The sequence below is a fragment of the Alosa alosa genome, chromosome 15 (assembly GCF_017589495.1).
Source record: "Alosa alosa isolate M-15738 ecotype Scorff River chromosome 15, AALO_Geno_1.1, whole genome shotgun sequence".
NCBI lineage: Eukaryota > Metazoa > Chordata > Actinopteri > Clupeiformes > Clupeidae > Alosa > Alosa alosa.
In genome coordinates this window covers 415847-442564 of record NC_063203.1, presented here as the reverse complement: position 1 = coordinate 442564, position 26718 = coordinate 415847, and the positions used below count along the sequence as shown (strand labels likewise).

The following is a 26718-nucleotide window of genomic DNA, read 5'->3' as shown; positions in this document are numbered from 1 at the left end:
TAGGTTGTTTCTGGCCTGTGAGATGGCGTCCGACAACCTGACTAGAGCTCAACAGAAAATGAAGAGCTGGTATGACCATCGGGCTGAGCCAAGGGTGTTCAGTCCGGGTGATCAGGTTCTGGCATTACTGCCGATAGCTAATTCCCCTTTCCTTGCAAAATATACAGGGCCCTATACGGTGATTCGGCAGGCGTCAGACCTGAATTATTTGCTTTCTACACCTAATCGTAGGCGTGCCACCCAGCTATGTCATATAAATCTTTTAAAGCCCTATTACAGCAGGTCTTCAGTCTCTGGGGCAGCAGAGACTGATGACCTGATTGCGCCAGTTTCTTTAGCCGCAGCTGTCGAGACTCCTAGTGCCTCTCCCTACATGGTGGCAGCAAGTAGTGGAGAGGATGTGGTAGGTCCAGATGACTGTGCTGCAGCCTCGTTTGCGGAACTCTGAGAAACTGGCGGAGTTGTATACTTTGCTTGGGCATTTGCCCGATGAACGGGTATCAGAAATTACATCTTTGTTGCCTGCTTTTCTCTCCTTGTTTGCAGATACGCCATCATGTACTCATCTAATTGAACATAATATTGAGGTCGGTGATGCGGAGCCAATAAGACAGCGGTTTTATCGGGTGTCACCAGACAAACAGCGACATCTAGAGGCAGAGGTGAAATACCTATTAGATAATGGGCTAGCAAAGCCCTCCTATTCGAGTTGGGCCTCACCCTGTATATTGGTCAGTAAACCTGATGGGACATATAGATTACCGTAAACTGAATAACATAACGAAACCAGATTCCTTTCCATTCCCAAGGGTTGAAGATTGTGTAGACAGGGTAGGGGATCAGCCAGGTTTGTGAGTAAATTTGATTTGCTCAAAGGCTATTACCAAGTCCCTTTGTCATCTTGGGCTCAGGAGGTTTCAGCCTTTATAACAACATCTGGCTTGTATTCCTACACTCTAAAAAATGTTGGGTTAAAAATAACCCTAAATATAACCCAGCCGCTGGTTAACTATTGGACCAACACCACATTGAGTTATCCTAACCCAATGGTCTGGGTACATTATTAAACCCAGCAGGTTGGGTATGATTCTAACCCAAAACGCTGGGTTATATCAACACAATGTTAGTTAAATTGGCACAATAGACTGGGTAAAGGTAGCCAATGTGCTGGGTTATAACTATATAAATGTTGAGTAAAATTTACACAGTATATTGGGTATAAATTTAACCCAAACCACTGGGTTATATCAACAGAACTGCTAGTTAAAATTACCAGTTGTCGGGTTTTCTAAACCCAGTATTTGGGTTGCATTGAGAGAAAATGGACAACAAATAGCCATGCAATGAAATAAAACAGTTCGACATAATTATTTATTTGACAGTTTACTTTATTTTTGAATGGATAGCCTACTCTAAAAGCAGCATCAGCATGATAAGTTACTTCCATGAAGACAGCTAGATTCCACGGTCTATTTGGGTGTCAGCCCTGTCAATGAAAGAAAGAAAAAGAGTGAATTAATCACTGCTATTGACAGAACTTTATTTCAAGACTTTCACGAACCATTATCAGTGAATGATGTTGACAAACATTAAAAATCCGGAGAGAAAATATTAGCGCAACACACTCAGAAACCATGACCACCTCATGGAGTTGTTTAACAGCAGACTCACAAACGTTAATGTTAGTGGCAGTGATAGTTCTACCGTTAGCAAGCTAGCTCAATGTTAACACATTCAGTTAGTTAAATCCAAGTTGGCTGTAACGTTAATGTTACCACCAAAAACCACCCAGTAAGTTACATGGCTATAATATGAAGCTACCCTGAATGAATTAATATTGTTGTTTGGCATGATGATTACCGTACGTGTGAAGAGACTACTTCGACTGTATACATTAGCTTTACATCACCATTTAATTAACGTTCGCATACCAACCGTCTGCTAACGTTAACCTAGCCAGCTGTTGGTATGCTAATTTTAGTTCGTTGGAAAAGTTTGTTTTGTTTCTGTTCAGCAGTTCATACCCAGTGAACAAAGAACTATGTTTTTAAGAGTCTGTCTTTGTGTAGATTTAACATTAACATGAGCAGTAATTGTAAGTTAATGTTAGCTAACGTTAGCTGGCTTGAATGACACAATTCTTAACCTGCTTAGGCTGAACGAAATTGGCAAGCAGAATCCATTCATTTCACGAAGGGTATCTCTGGGTGGACTTTTAAAATGCGTCTGAATAATAATAATAATAATAATAATAACAATAATAATAATAAAAAGTTATAAGCAGATACATACCTTCCGAAATCGCCTGATTTCCACTGCATGTTGACAGCTGCTGGACTGCATGGACGGTTGAGAGAATAACGATTTCCCCGAACTCTCAAATAACTATGCAGCTGTGTTAAAGTTACCCTGGTGCTGGGTAGTGTGCTCACGTCAGGTGGGGGAGAGGAGGGGCGCTGTCCTAAACTATCAACCCAACAAGCTGGGTTACAGAAAATAACCCAACATGAGTAAAAACAACCCCACACAATGACCCAACAGTTTCAACTCAGCGTTTGGGTTGAGAAAATAACCCAGCATTTTTTAGAGTGTACTCTGTTATGAGTTTCGGGTTACGCAACGCGCCCGTCACATTTCAACGCTTAATGAACCGCGTTGTTTTCCGGTTTGCAGGGGTGCGCTGTGTACCTTGCTGTGGTGGTGTATAGCGACGAGTGGTCTGAACATCTGGACCGTATTCGGGCTCTCTTTATCAGGCTTGTGGATGCTCGCCTTACTGTAAATCTCGCCAAGTGCGAGTTTGCCCAGGCCACAGTTGTATACTTGGGGAAGGTCGTAGGGCAGGGCCAAGTGAAACCTGTCCATGCTAAGGTGGTGGCTATTGATAATTTCCCTGTTCCAACTACCAAACCCGAGTTGCGGCGCTTCTTGGGGATGGTAGGGTATTATCGTAGCTTTTGCCTCAACTTCTTCACTGTAGTAGCCCTTTGACTGACCTGTTAAAGGCTAAGATTAAGTTTGAATGGACTGTGGCCTCCCAGACTGCTTTTGACAATGTTAGGTTGTTGTTTCTGCCCCAGTTCTGATGGCACTCCGTTTAGACCAGCCTTTCCAGATGCAGGTTGACGCTAGCCATGTGGGCGCTGGTGCTGTGCTTATGCAGTGCGATGAGCAGGGTGTGGACAGGCCGATGTGTTTCTTCTCTAGAAAATGTAATTGTCATCAGTTGAATTACTCAACTATCGAGAAGGATATCCATCCAGCTCATGTATATGGGCTGTCAACACCCCTAGACCAAAGTTAAGTGCTCACTTTTAGAATTATTGGAAATTATTTAAAAAGAAAAAAAAATTGTCATTTTTGGGTGTGGGGTTTTTTTTGACGGCTTTAACAGAGGCCTTCTAGAGGCCTCTGTCTTAAGGGGGGAGTTGTCACAGACCTGCCGGGCTCCTCCTCCTTGTTGCTCTTTTTTCCTGTCTTGCGTCTCCTCTACAGGTGGGCCAAGCACAGGTGTGGCACAGGTGTGGCGCGACGCTTTGTGATTACTTCCTGGATCTTGGGCTTTAAGATCTCGCCAGACCTGGTTGTGGAGGCCGCCGCTTATCCTCCTCTCCCGCACCATTTTGGCTATTTGGTTCTTTACGCACGACACCTCAATTCTCATATCGCATACACTTTTATTTCCCAACCTATCATTTATACTGACTTTACTTAACCTACGTTGTTAAAAATGTGCGCTGACACCGCTACCCCCTAATTGCATGTCAGTTTATTTGATAACACTAAATTAAGAAATATTTTCTAATCAGGAAAATGTTTAGTTTCTTTTTCTTTCAGTCCGTGGTTCCATAATAGGCTACCATTCAATTGTGCCACAAATTGTCCACAGACTAGCAATCTCCTTGTCGAGGAGGCCCTAAACCTGCAGATAATGGACAGAGAAAGCATGCTCTGGGAACAGAACAGTTGCCTGTCTAGTGTAGCCATGGGTCTGTACAAGGAAAATGAAGTGTCTTAGTGCGCATCGGGGGTGGGGGTGCGGCCGCGGGCTTTCTATAGTTTCAGTACGGCTTTATTGTGAGACAAACAGCATGAACAGAATAGGTTGATCTATTCCACTTAACCCGCTGTCCAAACCCCCTGTGTGCCGATACCTACATCGCGCCGACACCATTTAATTCGTTCGTTACCTACAACTTTTTTTTGTCTTATTCGAAACAGTTCTTGAGGGAATCCATTACATTGGGGCAGCCGTGGCTTACTGGTTAGCACTTCGGACCTGTAACCGGAGGGTTGCCGGTTCGAGCCCCGACCAGTGGGCCGCGGCTGAAGTGCCCTTGAGCAAGGCACCTAACCCCTCACTGCTCCCCGAGCGCCGCTGTTGATGCAGGCAGCTCACTGCGCCGGGATTAGTGTGTGCTTTACCTGTGTGCTGTGTGTGTTTCACTAATTCACGGATTGGGATAAATGCAGAGACAAAATTTCCCTCACGGGATCAAAAGAGTGTATATATACTTATACTTATACTTACTTATACTTACTCTGCTACCACCAGAAATAATCGTCACTTACGCGCGCACTCTCCATCTCCCTCTCTCCTAGAAATGCACATTTTTGTTTAAAGTATTTTATTACCCCTGGACTGTTCGATGCAAATTATGGGCACTGCACTCCGAGGGAGATTGTTGGTACACTGTGAAGAATTTCATTGTTGAATAAATGTCGGGAATTTTGCTGACTTGTCTCTCCTGGCTACTGTCATGGAAATAAGATGGGGGAGGGGAGCTAGTGGCGGTGTTTTAGCCAGTGTAAAGATCCAGTAAGCCTCTTTGCATAGTCATTTCTTGATTATATCTCCACCTCTAGGTGGAGCAGTGATCTTCTCTATGCCCCAAAATTTAAGTGACTCTGGAGATCCGTGATTGACCTGCATGTAGTGTCTTGCAATGGCATACTTTTAATTTTTTGTTCTTATGGTTTTATGTTCTGCTATTCTATGTTTCAATTGTCGTTTAGTTTGGCCTGTATATGCCAACCCAATAGGTAGATTACAGGTGTGGTGTTGCAATTAATAAACAACGAAATTGGGTACTTTTTCCCTGTGCGAGAAATGTTTACCGTTTGTAGAGTTGGAACATTGTGCGCAGTTTCCGTAACAGAATAATAAGAACTAGAAATGCAATTTTAAATTAAAAACATTGGGGTGGGCTTAGTTGATGGCAGAATTGTCATGTCTGAGTGTACCAGACGGTCGCGAGTACTGCAAGAATTCTGAGCAGAACTCTCTTAATGTTTGGTCCCTTTGGAGCACATGCCAGTGCTTACGGACTACAGTATGCTTTTGATCTTACCAGCAGCAGGGGAGTAACAGATCCTAGGTTTTGAAGGTTTTTTTGTCCTTTTTGTTAAAAGTGCAGAGCGATTTGTTTCTAATGCCCTTTCCTAGGCTTGGTCAATGTCGGATTTGGCATAGCCTCGTTGTTCAAAGCGATCTGATAGCTGGGCCGCTTTTTTGCTAAACTCTGAAGAGGAACTGCAATTTCATCGCACTCGCATGAATTGGCCGATAGGAATATTGCAGATTATAGCCCACTGTATGAGTAGTCTGATTACTATGAGTAACTGATGACTATCAGATTAGAGCAGTGTATTCCTACTTAAAGATTTACAATGTAGATAGTGGATTGCAGACTGTAATTTTCATCTTTAAAGATGGAGAGATCTAAGAAATTGATCGAATGAAGGTCAAATTCCATTGTGAAAGAAAGGTAGTCGGTGGTGGAATTGGCATAGGCTATGCCAAAAAGGCATTGAGTTCCTCAACTGTAATTCTGATTGGAATTATGTATGTATTTTTCTTCCCTTAAGCCCATAACTAAACGGGCATATGAGGGGGCAAATGTGCTACCCATTGCAGTTCCTTGAAGTTGGAGATAGAAATTTCCACTATATTTGAAAAAAATTTTAGACAAAATAATCTCAACCAAGTTGGTTAAGAAGGCTGAGGAAGGCAGGATGAAGGCAGAATGTCGGTGGGGCGTTTTCCTATTCAGGTTGAAACGGACAAAAAGCGTTCACATGCGGTACACAAGTGTTAAATAATTTCCCACTTCAGTGCTGCCTCCCAAAATAGGAAACAGGTCTGTTTTTTGATTGGCTTAGCTTCCTGTATGCTGTCATTCAAAGTTTTTGGCACACTTGGCTCTTAGCTCTATAATCTTTGCTTGGCTGTCGAGTTGAGGATGTCGGGCAAGAAAAGAAAGACATCACATCAGACATCAGAAGCTATAAGAAACAAAGTGTAAGTCATAATAAGATGTGCTTGTTGAAGCATAGAAATTCCAGAAATTTTGTTTTTTGGTACAAATTTAGTTGACAGTGCTATGTGTAGGCCTATAACCCAGGGATGGAAATTAGCACCTGCCACCAGCCAAATACGGGTGAATTTGTGCACTGTATGGTGGGTGAATTTTGTCAACTTACCAGCCACTGTGGCGGGTAAGATGGAGCTAGCATAGGCTACCCCAAACATACAATCACATACGGTGGAGTTTTCATTTGCCCTGATGGTTAAAAATAAGAAAGTGTCTCGTACGGATTATGTAATGTGCAGTAGCCTATAAGGGTAAATCGTGCTGATTTGAAGTTGCCTATAATAACTACCAGTGAGCCGCAGTCTCCCTGCAGCATGGTGCAGCGCTTCACTTTTTGACACTACAATAGGCACACAAAGTGCGTCCAAATTCACTCATTCTTCTCTGTTGAACTCCTCAAGAAGTAGCCTACTCATCACACAGATGTCACATGAAAGAGCCTTTTCTCAGCTTTTAAACGGTGTTAGCTAGCATGAGAATATACATGTTAGCATGAGAATATACAGCTCATGGTTAAGAGTTTATCAATGTAATCTTAATTATTTATTTCCACAAAATGCTAAGCATGCATGCATTTAAGTTTTTTTTTAAACTGAGCTGTGCTTAAATTGGCCAATGCATTTCATAACAGACCAAATAGAAAATAAATGTTAAATATAGCCTAGATATCTGTAATTTAAAATCAGATTGTGTAAGCTACACCATAGCCTACAGTTAGATCAAGTTGGACAGCTCACTCACGTCAAATAATTGTCTTAAAGGAGCCACACCACTTTTTTGACACTATGCCTTATGAATGCTGTTCTGTTGACCTTTAGTTTTGTTGCTACTGTGCATGGAGGACAGGCCAATTTTGACGTCTCTCCAACATTGGTGGTAGGTAGGTGGTAGAAAAATTCAGCACATTTTGTATCCCAATAATGCCGATAACCGGGGCCATTTAGGTTACTATAATCATTGATATCCTGCATTATCTGTAGTGGCTGGTGAAAGAGTTCAATGCCTTTTTTTGGGGGTGTGGGTAGTGTCCCCACCAAAGCTCAAACTAAACCTACGCATACATTGGGTCTGGAGAATTTTTTTGTGAAAGTGTTTGGGGGAAAAAGTTTTAAAGAGGAACTTGGCAACTATTTCAACGTAATAAACCCGTTTAGAAATCATTTGGATTGTTAAATGACCTGTTCCGGTGAAAATGGTGACTTTCCCGCTCGCCTAAGCGTCCCCAGGCGGAAAACCAACCTTGCAACATTGAGACTACCGTCCCGGAAAGAGAAGTGAGAAACAAGAAACTCGTTTTAAATCGTGTTTCTTACCTTGTAACATACACATAGTTCTGCCAAACTTATGCTAACCGTTCGCTAGTTTGTAAACAAATCCATGTGCTTTATCGTTACCTTTTCCCACAGTTTGAAATAGCATAATGCACAATTTCTCCAGCAGAGGGGGAAATCCTGCCAAGTTTCCCTTTAACTCATTGAGTGCCAAAAACGTAATATTACGTTTTTCCTTCCCATGCGTTGAGTGCCAAAAACGTAATATTACGTTTTTAGCTTCTTTTTTTTTATTACGAAACTAGACACTCTAACACACCTTTTTGGGAACTCTGCGATGAATGAAAATGAAATATATGACGATCGAAAACTCAACTTTTCAACATAAAAGTCCTTACCCAAACCAGTATATGTAGCCAAAAATATTGGTTTGCTAAGGACTTTTATGTTGAAAAATGACAGTGTGGCAGCCATCTTTTTGCTTTTCACCTAGTGTCACTGCTGTGGTTCAGTGGTTCACCAAAACTTCATTTGTCCATCACTACTGAGACTGTAATCTTTCAAAAATATTTTCCAAATCTTTTCAAAGTCTCATATGAGAAAAAAGAGAAAAACAAATGATCGCTCCGACCAAGGCACTCCGTAAGATAAAAATGTCTTTAATACAAATTGGACATGTCCAAAAAGGACCTAAAAATGCCCATGTGTAGGCCATCTTTTCAAAGTCTTCTGGTGTAAGGGTACCATAATAATAAAACAGAGTTGCAACTAACTACAGCTTGGGTCTGGTTTCTTCAAATGTGGCACAGGATGGTATTTGCGAGGATGAAAGACTGAAATTGTAGTGGATGCATTGAAGACATTGCTGCAAATGAAACATATTAAACCATTTATGAGTTGTATGCATTACAGTTTTAGACTAAATAAAACATTCACTAAAATGTACTGACCTCTACATTTTTCTTACATCTTTTACTAGGTAGAGCAACTGACTGAGGTTGTGATAAAGGAAGAAGGGTTTAAGGACAATCCAGAAGAGGCTGATACTGATGGAGCACATGAAAAACTGCTCTCCATCTTGTCACCAGTCATATCCTCAGAGAGACCAAATGTAGTCACTGGTGAGCAAGCAAAGAAGACATCAAAGCAGCTGAAACCCTCAAAGAGCACAGACACCACGATCTCTTGTAAAGCAGGAAAACAGTACTGCAAACACTGTGGGCAGAGTTTCACTAACTTGGTGTATCTTAGAGCGCATGAAGCAGTGCATAAGATTGATCTGCCATTTTCCTGCACGTGTTGTGGAAAAGGCTTCATACAGAAGTGCAGTTTGAAAAAGCATCAGCTCATTCACACTGCAGACCAATTACAGTCTTGCAGTGTGTATAGCACAACATTTACAGAGAAATTATGTCTTAAAAAGCATATGAAATCTCATTGTAATCAAAAAAGCTTATGCTGTAGTTTGTGCTCTAAATCCTTCAGCAGTTTGTACACCCTGAAGAAACACCAGGTGGTTCATACAGGAGAGAAGGCGTACTGCTGTGGCACCTGTGGCAAGGCCTTCAACAATGCTGGAAACCTGTCACGTCATCTTCGCATACATACTGGCGAGAAGCCATTCTGCTGCCACACCTGTGGAAAGAGCTTCAATCAGTTGGACACTCTGAAGACCCATCAGCGTATACACACAGGAGAGAGACCACATAGCTGTAAGACATGTGGGAAAAAATTTGTCAAGAGGAGTGGGCTCAAAAGTCATATGCACATTCATTTGGATAGTGAAGAGAGCTGTGTAGAGTCCTTAAAAGGGCATGTAAAAATGCATGCTGGGAGTATGCCCTGTGAGTGCTCCATCTGTGGACAACAACTGAGTTCTGTTAGTGCTCTGTGGACACACCAGCAGCTTCATGACGGTGACGAACTGCACAACTGTGATGTCTGTGGAAAGAATTTTAAATCATCCCGCAAACTGAAAACCCACAAGAGGATCCACACAGGAGAGAAGCCTTTCAGCTGTGAGATATGTAGAAAGACATTCACTCAACAAAGCAGTCTGAAGACACACCAGAGTGTTCACACTGGGGAAAAACCTTTCAGCTGTGATGTGTGTGGGAAGAGCTTTGGTAATCTGGGCAACCTTAACCGACACAAGCGCATTCATACAGGAGAGAAGCCATTCAGCTGCAGTATATGTGGGAAAAGTTTTAATCAGACAAACAGCCTGAAGGCTCACCTCCAGGTGCACACAATGGAGAAGCCATATATGTGTGATAGATGTGGAAAAAACTTTTCTTACCTGAGGAATCTTAAAGAACACAAATGTATCTATGAATGAGAAATATATGTAATGTAGTCTAAGTACGTTGACCATTTTTATTTATTTATGTGAAGTGGAAGTCTCCTATACTTTAAATGTGTATATGTATGTTTAAATGTGAAATATACTGTAAATGTGTTTTGAAGGGATAAAGACAGACTAATGCATCAGTACTAAATATAAAGAAGGTTAAATTTCCAAAAGTTTTTTCTCCCTACTTACGTTTGTTTGTTTATTTTTTTGTTTCATTTTATGCAATGTTTTGTTTTAGTTTTGTATTTGTTTGTCTAGTTAAACTTATTCACCGTGTTATATGTGATACTGTTTGTCTTAGTCTTAATAATATTACCTGTGGTGGCCGATAAAGTTACGTGTCTGTAACGGTAATGTTAACGTTATTTCGTTGGATTGAAGAGCTAATAAAGAGGTTGCTCATAAGTTCTGCGTTGATCGTGATCGACAAGGCACTGTTGCTCATCTGTCTATCATCATATAAAGCCCAATTTGATTGGTCCAAACAGCTCTGGTTTGGGTATAATTGCTTCACAACAGAGAAGTCCAGATTGAACTTCCCGACCTCATATGTTGTGGATGGGGCTAAGTTCGGCTGGCATCCAGGCTACCAATAAACAAGTAAAAGTAGTAAAAGTAATTTTACTACTTTTATTTTTTAAACTTAAAATATATAAGTAATATTTAAAATACAGTTTACACATACCAAAGTGCTGTACATATTGCAATTAAAAGACAATACATGAATACATGTATAACAATCATAAAAGGCAGGGAACGCCAGGGAGAAGAGGTGTGTTTTGAGCCTAGATTTAAAACTAGTGATGGAGGGAGCATCTCTGATGGAAGGTGGCAGCTGATTCCATAGGTGTGGTGCAGCCACAGTAAAAGCGATCATGTGTGTGGAACATCCAGGAGACCCATGCTACAGGATCTAAGGGGCCTGGGAGCTCAGTGGGGGTGAATGAGATCTGCAATGTAGGATGGGGCCAGGCCATTTAGGGCTTTAAAAACCATCAATAAAATCTTGTTGAATTCTTAATTAATTCTATGCTGGATGGGCAACCTGTGGAGAGAGGCTAGAACGGGGCTAATATGCTCCCACTTTTTAGTCTTGCTGCCACATTCTGGATCAGCTGGAGGCGAGAGATCAATGCTTGATGGAGTCCCAGGTAGAGTGAGTTACAGTAATCCAACCGTAAAAGTGTTTAGGCTATAAGATAAGGTTTATAAGAATTATTTTTTTCTACCCTCAGTAAATGTCATGTGAGGCGAGTTTAAAGGTCTCGTTCCCCAAGAAACCGTTTAATAGTTCCTTTTGAAATACTATAGCTCACTCCAAGTTGCATATGCATGCTGCACATGAAAATGATTTTCTACCCCCATTAGCCAATGAAAGAAAATACACGGAAAAACAAGCAAATCAGAAAAAGCCCTTCTGTGTGATGTCGCAGTGAAAACAATTATTCATCAGCTAGTAGGAGCTAACAGCAAGTTGCTAAAATGGCGGAACAAATTTGTGCCTGTGTTATTTGTGGCAATAACACAACAACGTTGCATGTCTTGCCTTAGAAAGAAGAGTTGAGGAAGAAATGGTTGGAATTTATTGTTGCAACACCACCACCGAAGTATAGTGCAAAGTTAGTTCCAATCATTTCGACCACACAGTGACTCACTGCCTACAGTTAGAAAGTGGTTTTGCATAGATATTCTGAAAAACCTGGATCTGTACCGTCACGACGATCGATCACCAGCTCACAGGCTGTAAGTACAAATAAACTTTTCCACCTAACGACTTTGTTACAAAATAGCATGTTAATATTCTTCACGTTAGCATGCATGAAAAGGGCACAAGCTAGGCTAGCCTATATGAAAGCTACACCAGGCACGTAACTGAAGCGTTCCGTTCGCGACGTTGGAGCCGTTTACTTATTAGACATTCTCTGGCGACGTGTAAAATCCTTCTTGTTTTTATGGCGGTTGGCAAACGTCTGGTTGCATTACTGCCACCTTCTGAAATGGAGTGTGGGTCTGAATTATAATATTTCCCTACACTTAAATTATCTTTATTAAGTGTGCTTGCAAGCACACTTATTGTTCTTCTTAAGTTTTATTATTAATTAAGTGTGCTTGCAAAGCAGCACACTTAATGTTCTTCTTAAGTTTTATTATTATTATTATTATTATTATTAAAGTGTGCTTGCAAAGCAGCACACTTATTATTCTTCTTAAGTTTTATTATTATTATTTTATTATTATGTTCTTCTTAAGTTTTATTATTATTATTAAGTGTGCTTGCAAAGCAGCACACTTATTGTTCTTCTTAAGTTTTATTATTATTATTAAGTGTGCTTGCAAAGCAGCACACTTATTGTTCTTCTTAAGTTTTATTATTATTATTAAGTGTGCTTGCAAAGCAGCACACTTAATGTTCTTCTTAAGTTTTATTATTATTATTAAGTGTGCTTGCAAAGCAGCACACTTATTGTTCTTCTTAAGTTTTATTATTATTATTAAGTGTGCTTGCAAAGCAGCACACTTATTGTTCTTCTTAAGTTTTATTATTATTATTAAGTGTGCTTGCAAAGCAGCACACTTAATGTTCTTCTTAAGTTTTATTATTATTATTAAGTGTGCTTGCAAAGCAGCACACTTATTGTTCTTCTTAAGTTTATTATTAATTAAGGTGCAAAGCAGCAATTAATGTTCCTTAAGTTTTATTATTGACATACATTATCCTTAAGGACCAAAAGCACACTTATTATTATTTTTTTCCCGTCTCCCTAATTTTTTGTCAGCCCTAAGCCTAGGCCCTTTGAGACAGAGACACCGTTCCAACTTTAAAACGTCGGTCAGTACCAGTGTAAGTTGGTCGGCGAAGATGACGTCAGGTGGGCGTGCCGTTCGTCCGCCATATTGGATTGAACAGAAAGCGAAACTAAATTTTCACAGGTCACAAATTTGGTCCGAACGCCACGAAACTTGACATACATTATCCTTGGACCAAGCCTCATAAATGTTAGCGGAAGGATTTTTGATTTTCGAAAAGCGTTTGCCCGTCACAGCCAAACGAAATTGGCGCGAAGCTCGAAACAGGAAGTAGATCCATATCTCAGGAACACTGTCACATATCGATACCAAATTTTGTATATGAACTGGGGACTCCAGTGTGAGGGTGCATAGGCAAAAAAAAAAAAAGAAATATTCCAAAAGTTTCCATCATTTGGCAAACCACCCATCCATTTTTGGTAACTATCACCTTTCACATTTGCAGTTGTATTGCTATCACAATGCCTTCCAAGTATGCACAATCTCTCAAAGCCACAATGTCTCTAGGCAGCCTTGCCCAATCATGAAATCCTTGCTCTGCCATGGGATAGTATGGACTTACGAACTGAAGTAGGAAGGAGAACAGTAGCTATATATAGGTTACATAATAGAGTTGTTTTCACATTGACGGTATTCAAATAAAATTTTTCCTTATTGTTAAATGTCATGATGGGAGAGTATTATTAAAAATGTTACAAGTATGCAAATTCATATATTTACGGGAAATGAGGTTTTACTGGGTTTTGTTGTAAAGACATGCAAGGCATTCTGGGCCATGTAATAGACAAACAGTGGTCGGCAGCGTTAACTTGATTTCCTGTATTAATATGAATAGGTGTTTCTGTAAACCTAGGGACAATAAACAGCTATCTCTGTTACAAAAACGAGCTGGTAATCGCTCATTGAAAAGGGAATGATAAAAAGATTGTTTTCCTAAAAGCATGGAGTTGACGAAAGAATAAACAAGCAATGTCACGTTAATGTTAAATAGCCTAGAACGACATCTGAACGCTAGGTGGCAACGTTGTATTACATTTCACTAGTGTAGCCTATCTGATTGTGAGATTCACAAGTAAGGAAGGTGCAAATATTATGTAATTTATCATGGGAAATTATTGGAAATGTTATTTCTTGTTTATTCTAATTGCAAACCACACACATCCATTCGGAAGCACACGCACACATTTAATACTGAAAGACATTTCGTTTATTTGATGTTGCTTAGCAACGGGGACAGACTTCAGAGCAAAGATTCTAGAACAGAGCTTCAGAGAGACACGTTTTGAGTTCGTGGCCAAGTAGGCTACCTAAAATATCAGTTTCCATGTGTATGTGCTGGATGGTGTGCGTCCTTTATGAAAGTGTTTTATACAGTTAACGTTACAGACATAATGAGTCATGTTGTAGTGGTCCACATAAATGTGCCCCTTCTGTTATTAGAATGCTAAGCGGAGATTTTAACATCCTTCATTTCTTGTGTGGCTAGAAGCTAGCTTCTAGCTAGCTAGGTCATAGGGAGGAGATGTTGCTGTAACGTTATGAGATTTATGTTGCTTAGCGTAATGCCATGGTAATTTGATATGAGATGCTTGTACTCGTAACTTCGTCACTCGTAACTTTAGGACTCCTATTTTTTTTTTACTAAGAGTAATTCAGGAAGCATTTTAGCCCTAAAAGTAGCGCCTGAGTCTGTGACCGCTTAAAGCCTGTGTTGCACGTTAACCACCACTGTTGATTAATGGGTACATAAAGCACTCAATATATGTATATCATTTTTAAAAATGTCTCCAAATGGTGTTAAATGCCAGTTTTTGTTGTTTTAAGCATTAGCGGGTTTTTTTTTACGCAATTCGGTGATGACGTCACTTTGGGGACTAAATGATCTGCGCTTCATTCATTTCAATGCATTTCAATGGACATCGCGATTACACTTTCAACATAAAGTTTGTATATTTACACTTCGAATTTCGTCACAGCATTTATATCACAGCTACCCTATGGTCTACCAATGGTAATAACGGTGCTTGATATCAATTTATTCTTTTTTTCTGAATTTCAGGAGGTCTCGTTTTGGAGGGTATGTTTTACATTCATTCCTATGGGAAACGTTCGCGGTTACACTTTCAACATAAAGTTTGTATATTTACACTTCGAATTTCGTTACAGCATTTATATGACAACGACCCTATGGTCTAACAAAGATAACAATGTCTTCCGATTTTAGTTTAATGCAAATTTCTGAATTTGAGAGGCCTCGTTATGAGGCTACATAATGCACCTATTCAGTTCAATGCATTATGCTTATAGCGTTCACGACACTTTTTTTTGTTACTGTCAGTGAACAGCACGAAAGTGAAAGTCAACATTTTCTTTATATCTAGTGATAGTGATCATGTCGTTAGTTCAGATAAGTAGGCTACCAGGCAAACTTAGTCAGAAGATCAGAATGTAAAGCATCATGATAGCTAGCTATGGGCTAACTTTTTAGTCCCACCTGTGAGCCACCCCAGTTGTTGCAAACTTAGCTTCTAGCCGCCACCGATTAGGCTGGTCGTGTCTTCAGCATGAATATTTTCGATAACTACTGCTCGTGATTGATTGCCATTGACATCGTCAGGGTACGGCTTACCAAAGAGGGAGATAATATAGGTAAGTCGCAGTTTTGCAGGTGCTTGTGTGGGCTGTGCCGTCCCGATGGAAACTGTGGTGGAGAGCTGCAGTAACTAGGGAAGCGAGTGCATTTTGGCAGCTGGTGAGGAGCTCCCGATCAGCATATGACATGATCTATCTAGCTATCTATCTACCTGTCTATATACATATCTAGGCTATCTATAGCCTATCTATTTATCTATAATCTGCGATATCTACTGCTGAACAATCCCTTACTCGTCTCTCTTTACTCCTCTCTCGTTACTCTCAAGGGTCTCAAGGTGGGCTTTGGTCTGTAGCCTCCCCAAGGTGACGTAATGCAATGCATTGTGGGGGAAAGGAGAATAACTTCAAATGCTGTGAAACCTGCTTTTTCGTATTATATTCCGTTTTGTGATACCCAACAACATCAAATACAATGGATAACAGTTTAAATGTTTATTACCAACAAGCAAATTGTGCAAATTCGTTGGGAAATGAACCCTGCAACACGGCCTTTAAGCGAGGACTCCTAATAAGACCGATTCACACTAAAGGTGTTTAAGTCGTGATTCACTCGGATCTTTCACCCGTGTCTTTAAATTAACCCATGAGTCGCGAGTCTCTAGTATCATTAACTCGGATCAGTTGAGTCCTACTACAATTCAATCTAATAAACAGCGCCACACACAAACCTCTTGTAGCTAGCCTCCTAGCCCTAGCCATCGTAGCTGTAACAATGTAACAATTTCGTAGGCAACCACAACTCCACAAATCAACTCAAGCGACTGAGTGAGCAGGCAGTCGAGATAACTGGTTAACTTCCCGCAGAGCGGAAACATAGCAGACTCACAGACCATGTGACTCAGACTGGGCTGACTAGCAATCCGGGTTAGTCGGATCAGCCCGGCGGTTAGGCTACGTTGAGTACGAGTCAGTCGAATCAGCCCGCTCACGTTGTCATGAGTGGATCTGCGAGGCAGTAGCTCCTCCTCGAGGTGAAAAGCAATTCCACAACAAAAGCCATTTTTCCACTTCTGAAATAACATTCAATGTTCTGCATGTAGCCTAGACATAATTAGATTTGGTGTATAGATGTAGCATATTAAAATGCAATTAGGTCGCGTGCAGACAGTCCGAACTGCACGCTCATGGAGCTGCTTGAGTATCTACCTGGGTCAGTCGAATCAGCCGGCTCACGTTGTAATGAGTGGATCTTTAGAGCAGCTAGTAACTCCTCGTCAAGGTGAAAAACAAATCCACAACAAAAGCCATGCTTTCACTTCTGAAATAACATATGTTCTGCACGCATAGCCTACTATAAAATGCAATTAGGTCGCCAAAGACAGTCCGAAACATTGCAAGCTCTGTATGGAGTTGCTTGAGTAGGCTACCTGAGTCAGTCGGATCACCGGCGGGCGGTTACGTTATCTTGTTATGAGTGCGAGTCAGCCGAATTAGCGGCTCACGTTGTCATGAGTGGATCTTTAGAGGGCGAAGTAACTCCTCGTCAAGGTGAAAAGCAAATCCACAACAAAAGCCATGCTTTCACTTCTGAAATAACATATGTTCTGCGCATAGCCTACTTTAAAATGCAATTAGGTCGCGAAGACAGTCCGAAACATTGCAAGCTTTGTTTGGAGTTGCTTGAGTAGGCTAGCCTACCTGGGTCATTTGGACCAGCCGGGCGGACCGGTTACGTTATGTTGTTATGAGTGCGAGTCAGTCGAATCAGCCGGCTACATGAGTGGATCTGTAGGCGGCGAGTAGCCTAGTTTCTACTGCGTGTCAAGGTGATAATAATAATAGGCCTAATGAGAATAGTAGTAGTAGTAATAATAATAATAATAATAACAATAATAATAATTTATTCACTGCAGGGCATTTCTACGTTCCTGTTTCTATGTCTACATTGAAAGTCAATTGCTTAGGCTAGGTTAAGACAATAAATCAACAGTCTGGCTCAAACTGCTTTCTTTCCCGTGAGTGGGTGGAGGTTTTGATGCAATTAGGCTATAATATATTATATTATATTATATGATATTATATTAGGCTACCTAACAGTATAGCTATGATTAATAGTAATATTAGTTGCCTAGTATTAGCAGCCTATAATACTTATTAGAATAAATTCCTAGTAGCCCACTATTAGTAGTAGTGGTAATAAACATTGTAGCAGAGTAGCATTAGATTTAGGCAAACTTTTCTATTGTTAACAAAACAACAACAAATAATTAATTATTATAATATAGGCTACCCTCTCTGTCAATAAGATCACAGTTTCTGAACATGAGCACCAAAAAGATGAACAATGTGTGGATGCACTTTGACCAGGAGAGCAAAACTCTAAAGGCTAAATGCAAGTGCTGCAAAAACCTGGTTTCAAATCATGGAGGATCCACATCCAACATGAGAAGGCACTTAGCAGAAATGAAGCACCTTACGGCACTGCTTGAGCGTAGGACTGAATTTCTTTGCGATTTAGTAATACTGACTCAAGTGACTCGTTCAACCCGGATCAGTTTAGTGAGTGACTCAGAATAACCCGGATCCTTAAAAGGAATCGAGTTTGACAGGCCTAATTCACACAAACAATGTTTTGTGGTGGCATTTCACGTCGCGATGTTTTGAAATGCGTCTAACAATCACGAGGGAACAATTTTGCATTGTAGGCATAACTAAGGGATACAGTAACACCACCAACAACAACCAAAACTAGCCTACTCATTGTTTACATGTACATTAAATGTAACGTTTCATTGTGAATCAAATTAAAAGATTCTCCTCTTTGCAAACGTTGGCATAGGCATATGGTGACAGATTAATTTAATAATGTTGCTGCGTGAATCACGGTAAGCGCGAATGAAGTGGCCACTTCTTAATAGGAGTCACCAGAGCCATATAAAGGTAGAGTTGCGACAACTCCATTGACGCTAATGTTCCATTTTTTTTTTCAACAATGGCGGCTAATGGAAGCCTCAAATAGTTCCCAAAAGTTAACAATTTATAATAGCAGCAGTGCAGTTACAGACTGTTTGTAGCCAACATTTCAGACTCAGATTTACATTATTGGCTCATCCGAATAATAATAATAATAATAACAGTAACAACAGTAGGCTAATAGTAGTAAAGTAATAGTATTAATAACCTAATTATAATAATAAACTATGACAGCTTTTCTGCTGCTCAGTTTTTATCAGTTCCTTATCAAATAAATTAAAAGAGGCTAAAGCCCAATAAATGTGCCACACATAATAACCTAATATAAGATAAACCTTGCCTATACCATGTCAATTAGGCAGCACTAGGCAACACCACGAACGAGCTGTCATTAAGTTTTTGCGTTTGTAGCCTACAACTTCTATGACGTGACGTGTCTTGGGCATTTAGCTTTACCATCATGTCAACATAGTTGTAACGTTATGCGCAATGCTCATCTAGGCTATGGATTTAAGTGGTTTAATTTTAAAAAGGGCTGCAAAAGTGGGATAAAGTGCAACTGCTTCCCCAAAACAATTCCTCCATAACTGTGGATTTAATCGTTTGATATGTGGATACCTTTCAGTGGACTAAACACATAAAAGGTAAGATTTTGTTATCACAAAGCTAGCTGGTTTGGTTAAATATGGCGAAGCATATTTACAGCCAACTTTGTACTTGCAGCAGTGAAACTGAGTTTGTTGTTAACATTGTTGGTAATGTAAACGTTTCCTCAGTTAGGAGCAGGGCTGTTTTTTTTTTGCATTAATTTTCATTGGCAAAAGCTAGCTTAATACCCAGGTAGCATTCTGACGTTGGCCCAACGTTAAATTTGGTTGGCTAGGTTGGGCTGACCTATGCAACATATGCCTAACGTTGGGCCAATGTTGGTGGAGTTGGCTGTGTTTGGCTGACCTATGCAGCGTATGCCCAGCGTTAGAATAGCGTTGGTGGAGTTAACTGTGTTTGGCTGACCTATACAGCGTATGCCCAACGTTGGTGGAGTTGGCTGTGTTTGGCTGACCTATACAACGTGTGCCCAACGTTGGGCCAATGTTGATACAGTTGGCTATTTTTGGCTGACCCATACAACGTATGCCCAACGTACAATACTATATAATAATAATAATAATAATGATTAGTTTTATTTGTATAGCACCTTTCATACACAGAATGCAGCTCAAAGTGCTTTACATTTGGAACATTTAACACAATTATATAAATAATTAAATAAGAATAATAATAAAAATACAATTTCCTTCATCCTTGAGCCATTCCTCTTCATTTCTGTGGCTGTTTATAATCCAATCAGCAACATATCAGAAACACATATGACTTGTGATACAGTATAGGCTTTGCTAACAAATGCTTAGGTCTTGATGTGGACTCTAAGCATCAGCCTTAGTATGTTCTTAGTATTTGTTGTGATTACATGAATTTATATACAGACGTTTAAGGAACACAACGACCGGAAGATTCAGTTTGTCTGTTGTGTTGTATCTAAATGCAATTTAACAATAGACCATATCAAAATCTTAAAATTTGGGGTAAGGTTGGTAAAGCCTATTCAAGTTTAAGTTTGCATATGTAATGTTGGTCTATGTGCATGCTTAATGAACAATGTCAACACAAATACAATTGTTATACTATGTAAAGCAGGGGTCTCAAACTCAAATGAGCTGGGGGGCCACTTCTGCCAACGTCATCTGATTGGAGGGCTACGTCAGTGTTAAAGATTAATACAAAAAAAGAATGGCTATTTCTAATAGTAGCCTACACAAAACTTTTTTTTAAATCTTTTTAGACACCTGTGCTAGAAACCTAGATAAAATAATGATAAAATAATACAAATGATAAAAACAAACAAAAAGCATAAAAACAGGTATGTGTGTGTACACCAGATAAAAAATATTTTCCTCTCATAACTTATTTAAACAAACTTTAGGTGGCAGGGTTAAGAAAACAACACCATTGGATTTTGACATCAACATTTCAAAAGGCTTGAAAGTGGTCAGAGATAAAGTCCTACTGTAAATGTAAAAATCTTTGAGTATAAACAAAAGTTTATGAAGGAGGAAAATGTACCCATCTAATTTGCCACTGGATGGCAAGCACCTCAAATGATACACCTTTCAGTATACTGGATGTTGCACATATTTGAGCAGGTTTACTTTCTTGTTTGTCATATTAGGTACCCACATAACTATTTAACAGGAAAACAGTAGGCCTAAGATGTAAACCAACAATAGTAAACTATTAGTATAACCACAAACCGCTATTATAGGCCTACAATAAAGTAGCCTGGTCAAATCAGTTCCTATCGTGGGTGACTTTGTAGTTCTTCAGAGCCTATTTTTACTACCCCTGCTGTCTGTACCACGTCCATTACGGACATTATCATCACGATTACCACTGCCAACTCCAGGTATATTGGGCAGAGGGTCGAAATAAGCATGGTAGCCTATGCCTGGACACCGTCATTATACGCAAAGGCGCACCTCCATCACTTCGCACCGTGGCGACCACTGTCAATAGACGATCGCTCATTATCTCCAAAATGCAGATATTCTCCTTCAGAATCAGAATGAATAGGTGAATAACATAGCCTACCCAAGACTTTATCAAACGTGAACGTTTTTTTCAACATTTGGTCTAGGCCTATTTCTGCTTCAATTTATGCAAAACTATGACCTGCATAAACCGGCGTCATTACAAACAAATGCGTCTTGTCTTTCGTGTAATAAGTATTTCCCTGAACACTTTGTACAGCGAATTTGGGCTTGAATCGGAGCTCTGGATGTCTAGCAGTGGATGAGAATGGGATTTGTCACTGTACTTGGATCTATCGTCTATTTTAATCAATGTTGTTGTTTGTCACAATTAAAAAAAAATACCCTCAAGGGCCGAATTACATTATTATTTTGACATTAGGTCAAATTCAAAATTTTTTTGAAAGATAGGTCCCATGGAGGCAAACGGAAGGGGCGGGACTTCACCACTCTATAGACAGCCAAGTACCACAATGCCATCTAAATGGGCTCTTGGGCATCCTGAGAAAATATCATCCCTATCTCCCAAAGGATTCCCGCACTCTTTTAGGCACTCCAACTAATTATGAGGTCCAGCAGATTGCTGGTGGCACCATGCATTATTTTGGAGTTGAGAAGGGCATTAAGCATATATTACACCAGATAGACCCTCTCCCAAAGGCCATTCATTTACAAGTAAATATTGATGGACTGCCTTTGTTCAAAAGCAGCAATCAGCAGTTCTGGCCCATTCTAGGCTTGGTAGAGGAAGACAAAACAAAGCAACCATTCGTCATTGCATTATTTCTTGGGTCTAAAAAACCAGCGAATGTCAATCTGTTCCTGGAAACATTTGTGAATGAATATGGAAAGCTTAAATTAGAGGGTGTGGATGTTATTGGCAAATGTGTAGATATTAAAATTTCTAATTTTGTTTGTGATGCAAGTGCACGGGCTTTTGTGAAAAACATTAAAGCCCACAATGCATACCATGGCTGTGAAAAATGCACACAGGGGGCGTGGGCGAAAATGCATGATGACTTTTCCTGAAGTTGATTCACCTTCTGGGACAGATCGTCTTTTATTAATAAAGGCGATGAGTTTCACCATAAAGGGACCAGTGTGTTGACAGAGGTTGGAATTGGTATGGTCTCCCAATTTCCATTAGATTTTTGCACCTTGTTTGTCTTGGGGTTATGAGAAAGTTGATTGAGTTTTGGATGAGGGGACCGCTTCCTACTCGTTTAGGTGCTCATCAGATAGGCCTCATTTCTGCAGCTCTTGTGTCCTTTGCAATGACACTCCCCAGAGAGTTTGCACGGAAAGGGCGATCACTTGTTGAGGTAGATAGGTGGAAAACGACAGAGTTCAGAACTTTTCTCCTGTACACTGGTCCAGTGGCACTGAAAGACCATCTGCCGAATGTTCTATACCACAATTTTATGCTTATGCATGTAGCCATTAGAATTTTATGCTGCCCCTCACTGTGCCTCCAGTACTGTGATTTTGCTGAAAAGTTACTGATCACATTTGTTGAGCATTTTCAATCTGTTTATGGTAATTACGTTGTGTATAACATACACGGGCTGACACATCTTGCCAATGATGCAAGGCAGTTTGGTGCGCTGCATAATTTCTCAGCTTTCCCATTTGAGAACTTCCTCTACACAATTAAAAAAAATTATTAGGACCCCTACCCAGCCCCTTCAACAGATCATCAGGAGATTGTCAGAAAAAGCAAGTTTTCAAGGATGGTTTTTACCAGGAACATAAGAATGGGCCTCTTCCATACAATGTGATGCAATTTACACAATATAAGCAATATATTAATGGTGGAACTTTGATTAGTTTATCAGAGGGAGACAACTACATTCTGTTCAATGGAGACATTCATATAGTTAAAAATATTTTAAAAGACAAGGAAGTATCACATTTAGTCTGTCTTAAATTCCAAAACAAATCATCTTTTTTTACCTACCCCATTGATTCATCAAGTCTTAATATATCCTTTGTGAAACAACCCGGGCAGTCATTGACTATTGTCCCTCTTCAGACTGTTACAAAAGTCATTCTTTTACAATATAAGGATGGGTTTGTGGCATATCCTTTACTGCATACTGCTTAAGTATGTTTATTATTTATTATTGTATATAGTTTGTAACACTAGCTATGTTTGTTTGTTTGTTTGTTTTATACTGTAGATGTATTCAATTGTTGTTTTCACAGAAAAAAATGAGACAGAGGTTATACCAAGTGACTGGCTGAGCATCGATGAAGAATGGGAAGAATATATAACTGAATGGGTGGCTGAGTATGGTAAGTTATTGAGGAAGTTCCACAATGTGAAGAAATATAGAGAAATAACTATTCAAATCTATTGCTCAAAATTAAACATGCTCCTTGTGAGTCATACCTATAAGCAGTTATTTTCAAATGTTCAGATAATAGGCTTAACAATGTTGTTTGGTTCTATATTTAGATTCCTATGAAAAAGCCCGAAGGAAGCTCGTGAAGTTCTGCAAAGGCAATGGTTTGGAGTCAACAGACGAGGACAGTGTGTGGAAAAGAGTGTATGTTTTCTCTGTTCTCTGTTCTCCTTTTATAGCCTGACTGTGTTAGGCTTATTTGCAACTAGTGTTCACTGCACCTTTAAACAATTGATTACACTTAATCTTCATCAAAATATGTTGGATTCAGGTCTACATCAGCCCCTTCATCTGCAGCCTCAGGAAGACCTCCAGTTCAGGCCTCAACAAGTAGGCTCCACACAGGTAAACAGCACAGATGAAAACATGACATGTAAAGAAAACATACAGTGGTCAAGACTTTGGAATATTGTGTACTGATTCTGTTTCTCACTGTTCCATATGCAGAGACAGGAAAGACCAAAAAAAAAATTCTGCAATAATGGAGCCAAAAGCCAGACCTTGCCAGCCATACCACCATTTCCATTTCCACCATCAACACCAGAGACAGTCCCAGATCTAAGACAAGATGGTACATAGAACTATTCCAAATATTTTATAATAGTTTACTTGGAGCTTTTAGTAATGACCTTTTTAGTCTATAAAAGGGATTAGAAACTCTTCAACAACTTCTTAACAATTAGCCTTAATATCTAATGTGCTTTGATTTACAACCACAATTAAGATCATAAAAAAAAGAACTTGGGACATCATGTAAAATGCAAAATAAAAACAGAATGTAATAATTCAAATTGAGTATGCAAAACAGTAGACACATGTTATATAAAGTTATATACTTTGTCTGTTTCAGAAAGAGAACTCCGACTCTTTCAGATGCTAGAGGAGATAAAAGGCCAAGTCAGACAAAATTCTCTTCTGCTTCAGGCAATTTTGAGAAGAGAGAGTGTCACTGAAGTCAGCAGTTTTCCAGATTTTGAGTTTCCTTTACAAAATATTAATGATATAAAAAAAAATGGAGGACCGGCTTTCTGGCTTTCAAGGAAACACGACGCTCTCTGCTAAGTTCTGTTTATGTTGTGTATGTAAACCTACTCTAGTTATTAGTAGTTCTCATAATCAATAAATATCATAAATAAGCCAATAAATACATGAATAAATAGGAATACATACATAAATAGAATAAATAGTTTTTAACTAGTGTTGTTAAAAGGATTGTATGTGAGTGATTCATCCGTTTCTTGGATACCGATAGTTTGATCTTCCTCCTTCACTCTCATTTCAATTCTTTCAATAAACTCAACTGTCTGAGTTATCCTAAATACTTCTTGAAATCACCTCTTGAACTCAACTCTACTACAGAATCACTAATGCCTTGTCCTAGTAGTGAAGCTTTGGAGGCACCAATTGTGAGCTTTCTTGCTATGCCACTTTTCTTCTGTTATGGGAGTGTATGGTAGCCCATAGCACTGTGTAGTGCTTGTAGTTATGTTCCACCTTTTGACAAGCTTAATCATGTATGCACAACCATTTCATTTTATAGGTAAAACATCTCATGAGTTTGGGTGGGACAACAACAAAAGATATAATCTACAGGATCATGCGTGAAACAATCAGCAATGATTTAGCGAAAAAGTTTAACTGGATGGGCAGGGGGCAGAAAAGTCCTTTCTCTGTGTTGAACCTGGCAAAGGTCATCATAGGTAGGCCTACAGCTCTTTTACAATTTCATTCAATGTTTATTCTACACACATTCTGATTGGGTAGCCTGCTGTACACATCCAGTATGTTATCTACCCTACACAACAAAACTTCACGTCATGTTCTAAATCAGTGGTTTTTAAACTGATTTTAAGAGTAAAATATTATCCTTCACTCTCCATTCAATTCCCCCAAATTCCTGCCAAAAAACAAGGGGCCACCTTAATGGAGGCAGAAGAAAAGATAAAAACATGGCTAAAATACAGCGGTGACCGAAATGGAGGAAGAAAAAGGAGATCAGAAAAGGGTACAGATTTCAACAACCAATCAAAAAATATTTCTAATTGCCTGTATGTCTGTATTGCTGACTTTTATTTATCATCACAGTTGTGAAATAGTAAGTAGTTAACTTGAATTTCTTTCCTCAATTTAGAGAGGCAGACGCATCCCCCATCACATCCTCCATCTGACATCAGCAGTGAATCCGAGGTGTCTGAAATATCTGACATTGTAAGTTTTTTAGTCATTAGTGCATAGTCCTAAGTTGTTTTACCTTTTTGTCTCATCTTTTTATCTAATGCTCGAAATGAATAACTTCAAGCACTTGGAAATAAGTGACCTGAAGGCATTAACATCATTTGTACATAATTAAGAGAATGTTATAAAATAGGCCTCCATAAATTGTACATTGGCACCAGTTAATAAGATGATTGCTTGATTACACTTGGGAGACAACATTATAATATTACACATTTCGTAATCTCTTGTTAGACAAATTATCTGTATAATCTTCCTAATGCAGTGAAGTCTTATTTGAGCAAGCAAAACAAAATAATTTCTAAAAGTAACTAAAAGTAATTTCTGTTATTTTATAGGAGCAGAACTGATTGATGACCCATCAACCCTTGAGGATCTCACCACATAAATGTTTATTATTAAATCAATATGTATTATTAAATGTATTTATTTTAACCCTTAATCTCGTGTTGGTATTATATCACTACTAAGATGACAAGTTCAGGGCAGATTGGTAAAATCATTGTGATCAAGTAAGTAATATCTGTACTAACCATAAAGGCGGCCAAAATATCAAGATGAGTGTTCTGCTGAAATAAGCAGTCATCTTAAAGTTAGAACGTTGACATAGTGTTGGTAAGGTGTAATTTTTGGGGTATGTATGCTATTTAAGTTGGCATATGGTTGAGTTGGGGTTGGCAAAAGGTTGGCAGTTGGTCTATGAAATGGTTGGCCCAACGTTAGAAAGGTAGGTTTCGGATTGGCATAGCGTTGGTAAGGTGTATTTTGGGTTGGCTGGGTAGGCTTTTTAAGTTGGCATATGGTTGGGTTAGGGTTGGCCAAAGGTCTGCTGATGGTCTAATTAAATGGTTGGGCCAACGTTGGGCCACCGGACAAAATGACGTTGGGCCACCGTCAGCAGCCAACGTTGGGCCAACACAACCACTGACCTTGGGCCAACGTTGGCCCAACGTCAGAATGCTACCTAACCTAGATTTGAGGGAGCTGCAGCTGTTAGCATCAGCACGGTCATATTAACACAGCAGGGCACACTAGCCCAGTGATGAAGGATCGTGTAAAATCCCCATCCCCAGGCCACAGTCTGAATCTCAAGCTCTTTAGCCTAGCATCTTAATG

At 39.6% G+C, this 26718-nt stretch overlaps 1 protein-coding gene across 1 annotated transcript in view; it reads left to right on the top strand.

Moving 5' to 3' along the window:
• Window positions 1-26057, top strand: part of LOC125308170 — a gene marked incomplete in the record, with an annotated part of 58299 nt that extends 32242 nt beyond the window's left edge. Inside the window, 10 exon segments of the mRNA XM_048264494.1 lie at window positions 8623-8766; window positions 23168-23257; window positions 23421-23511; window positions 23639-23712; window positions 23815-23938; window positions 24218-24445; window positions 24908-25067; window positions 25280-25372; window positions 25499-25575; window positions 25941-26057. Coding sequence (XP_048120451.1) covers window positions 8623-8766; window positions 23168-23257; window positions 23421-23511; window positions 23639-23712; window positions 23815-23849 — 434 coding nt within the window.
• Between the last annotated feature and the right edge of the window lie 661 nt (window positions 26058-26718).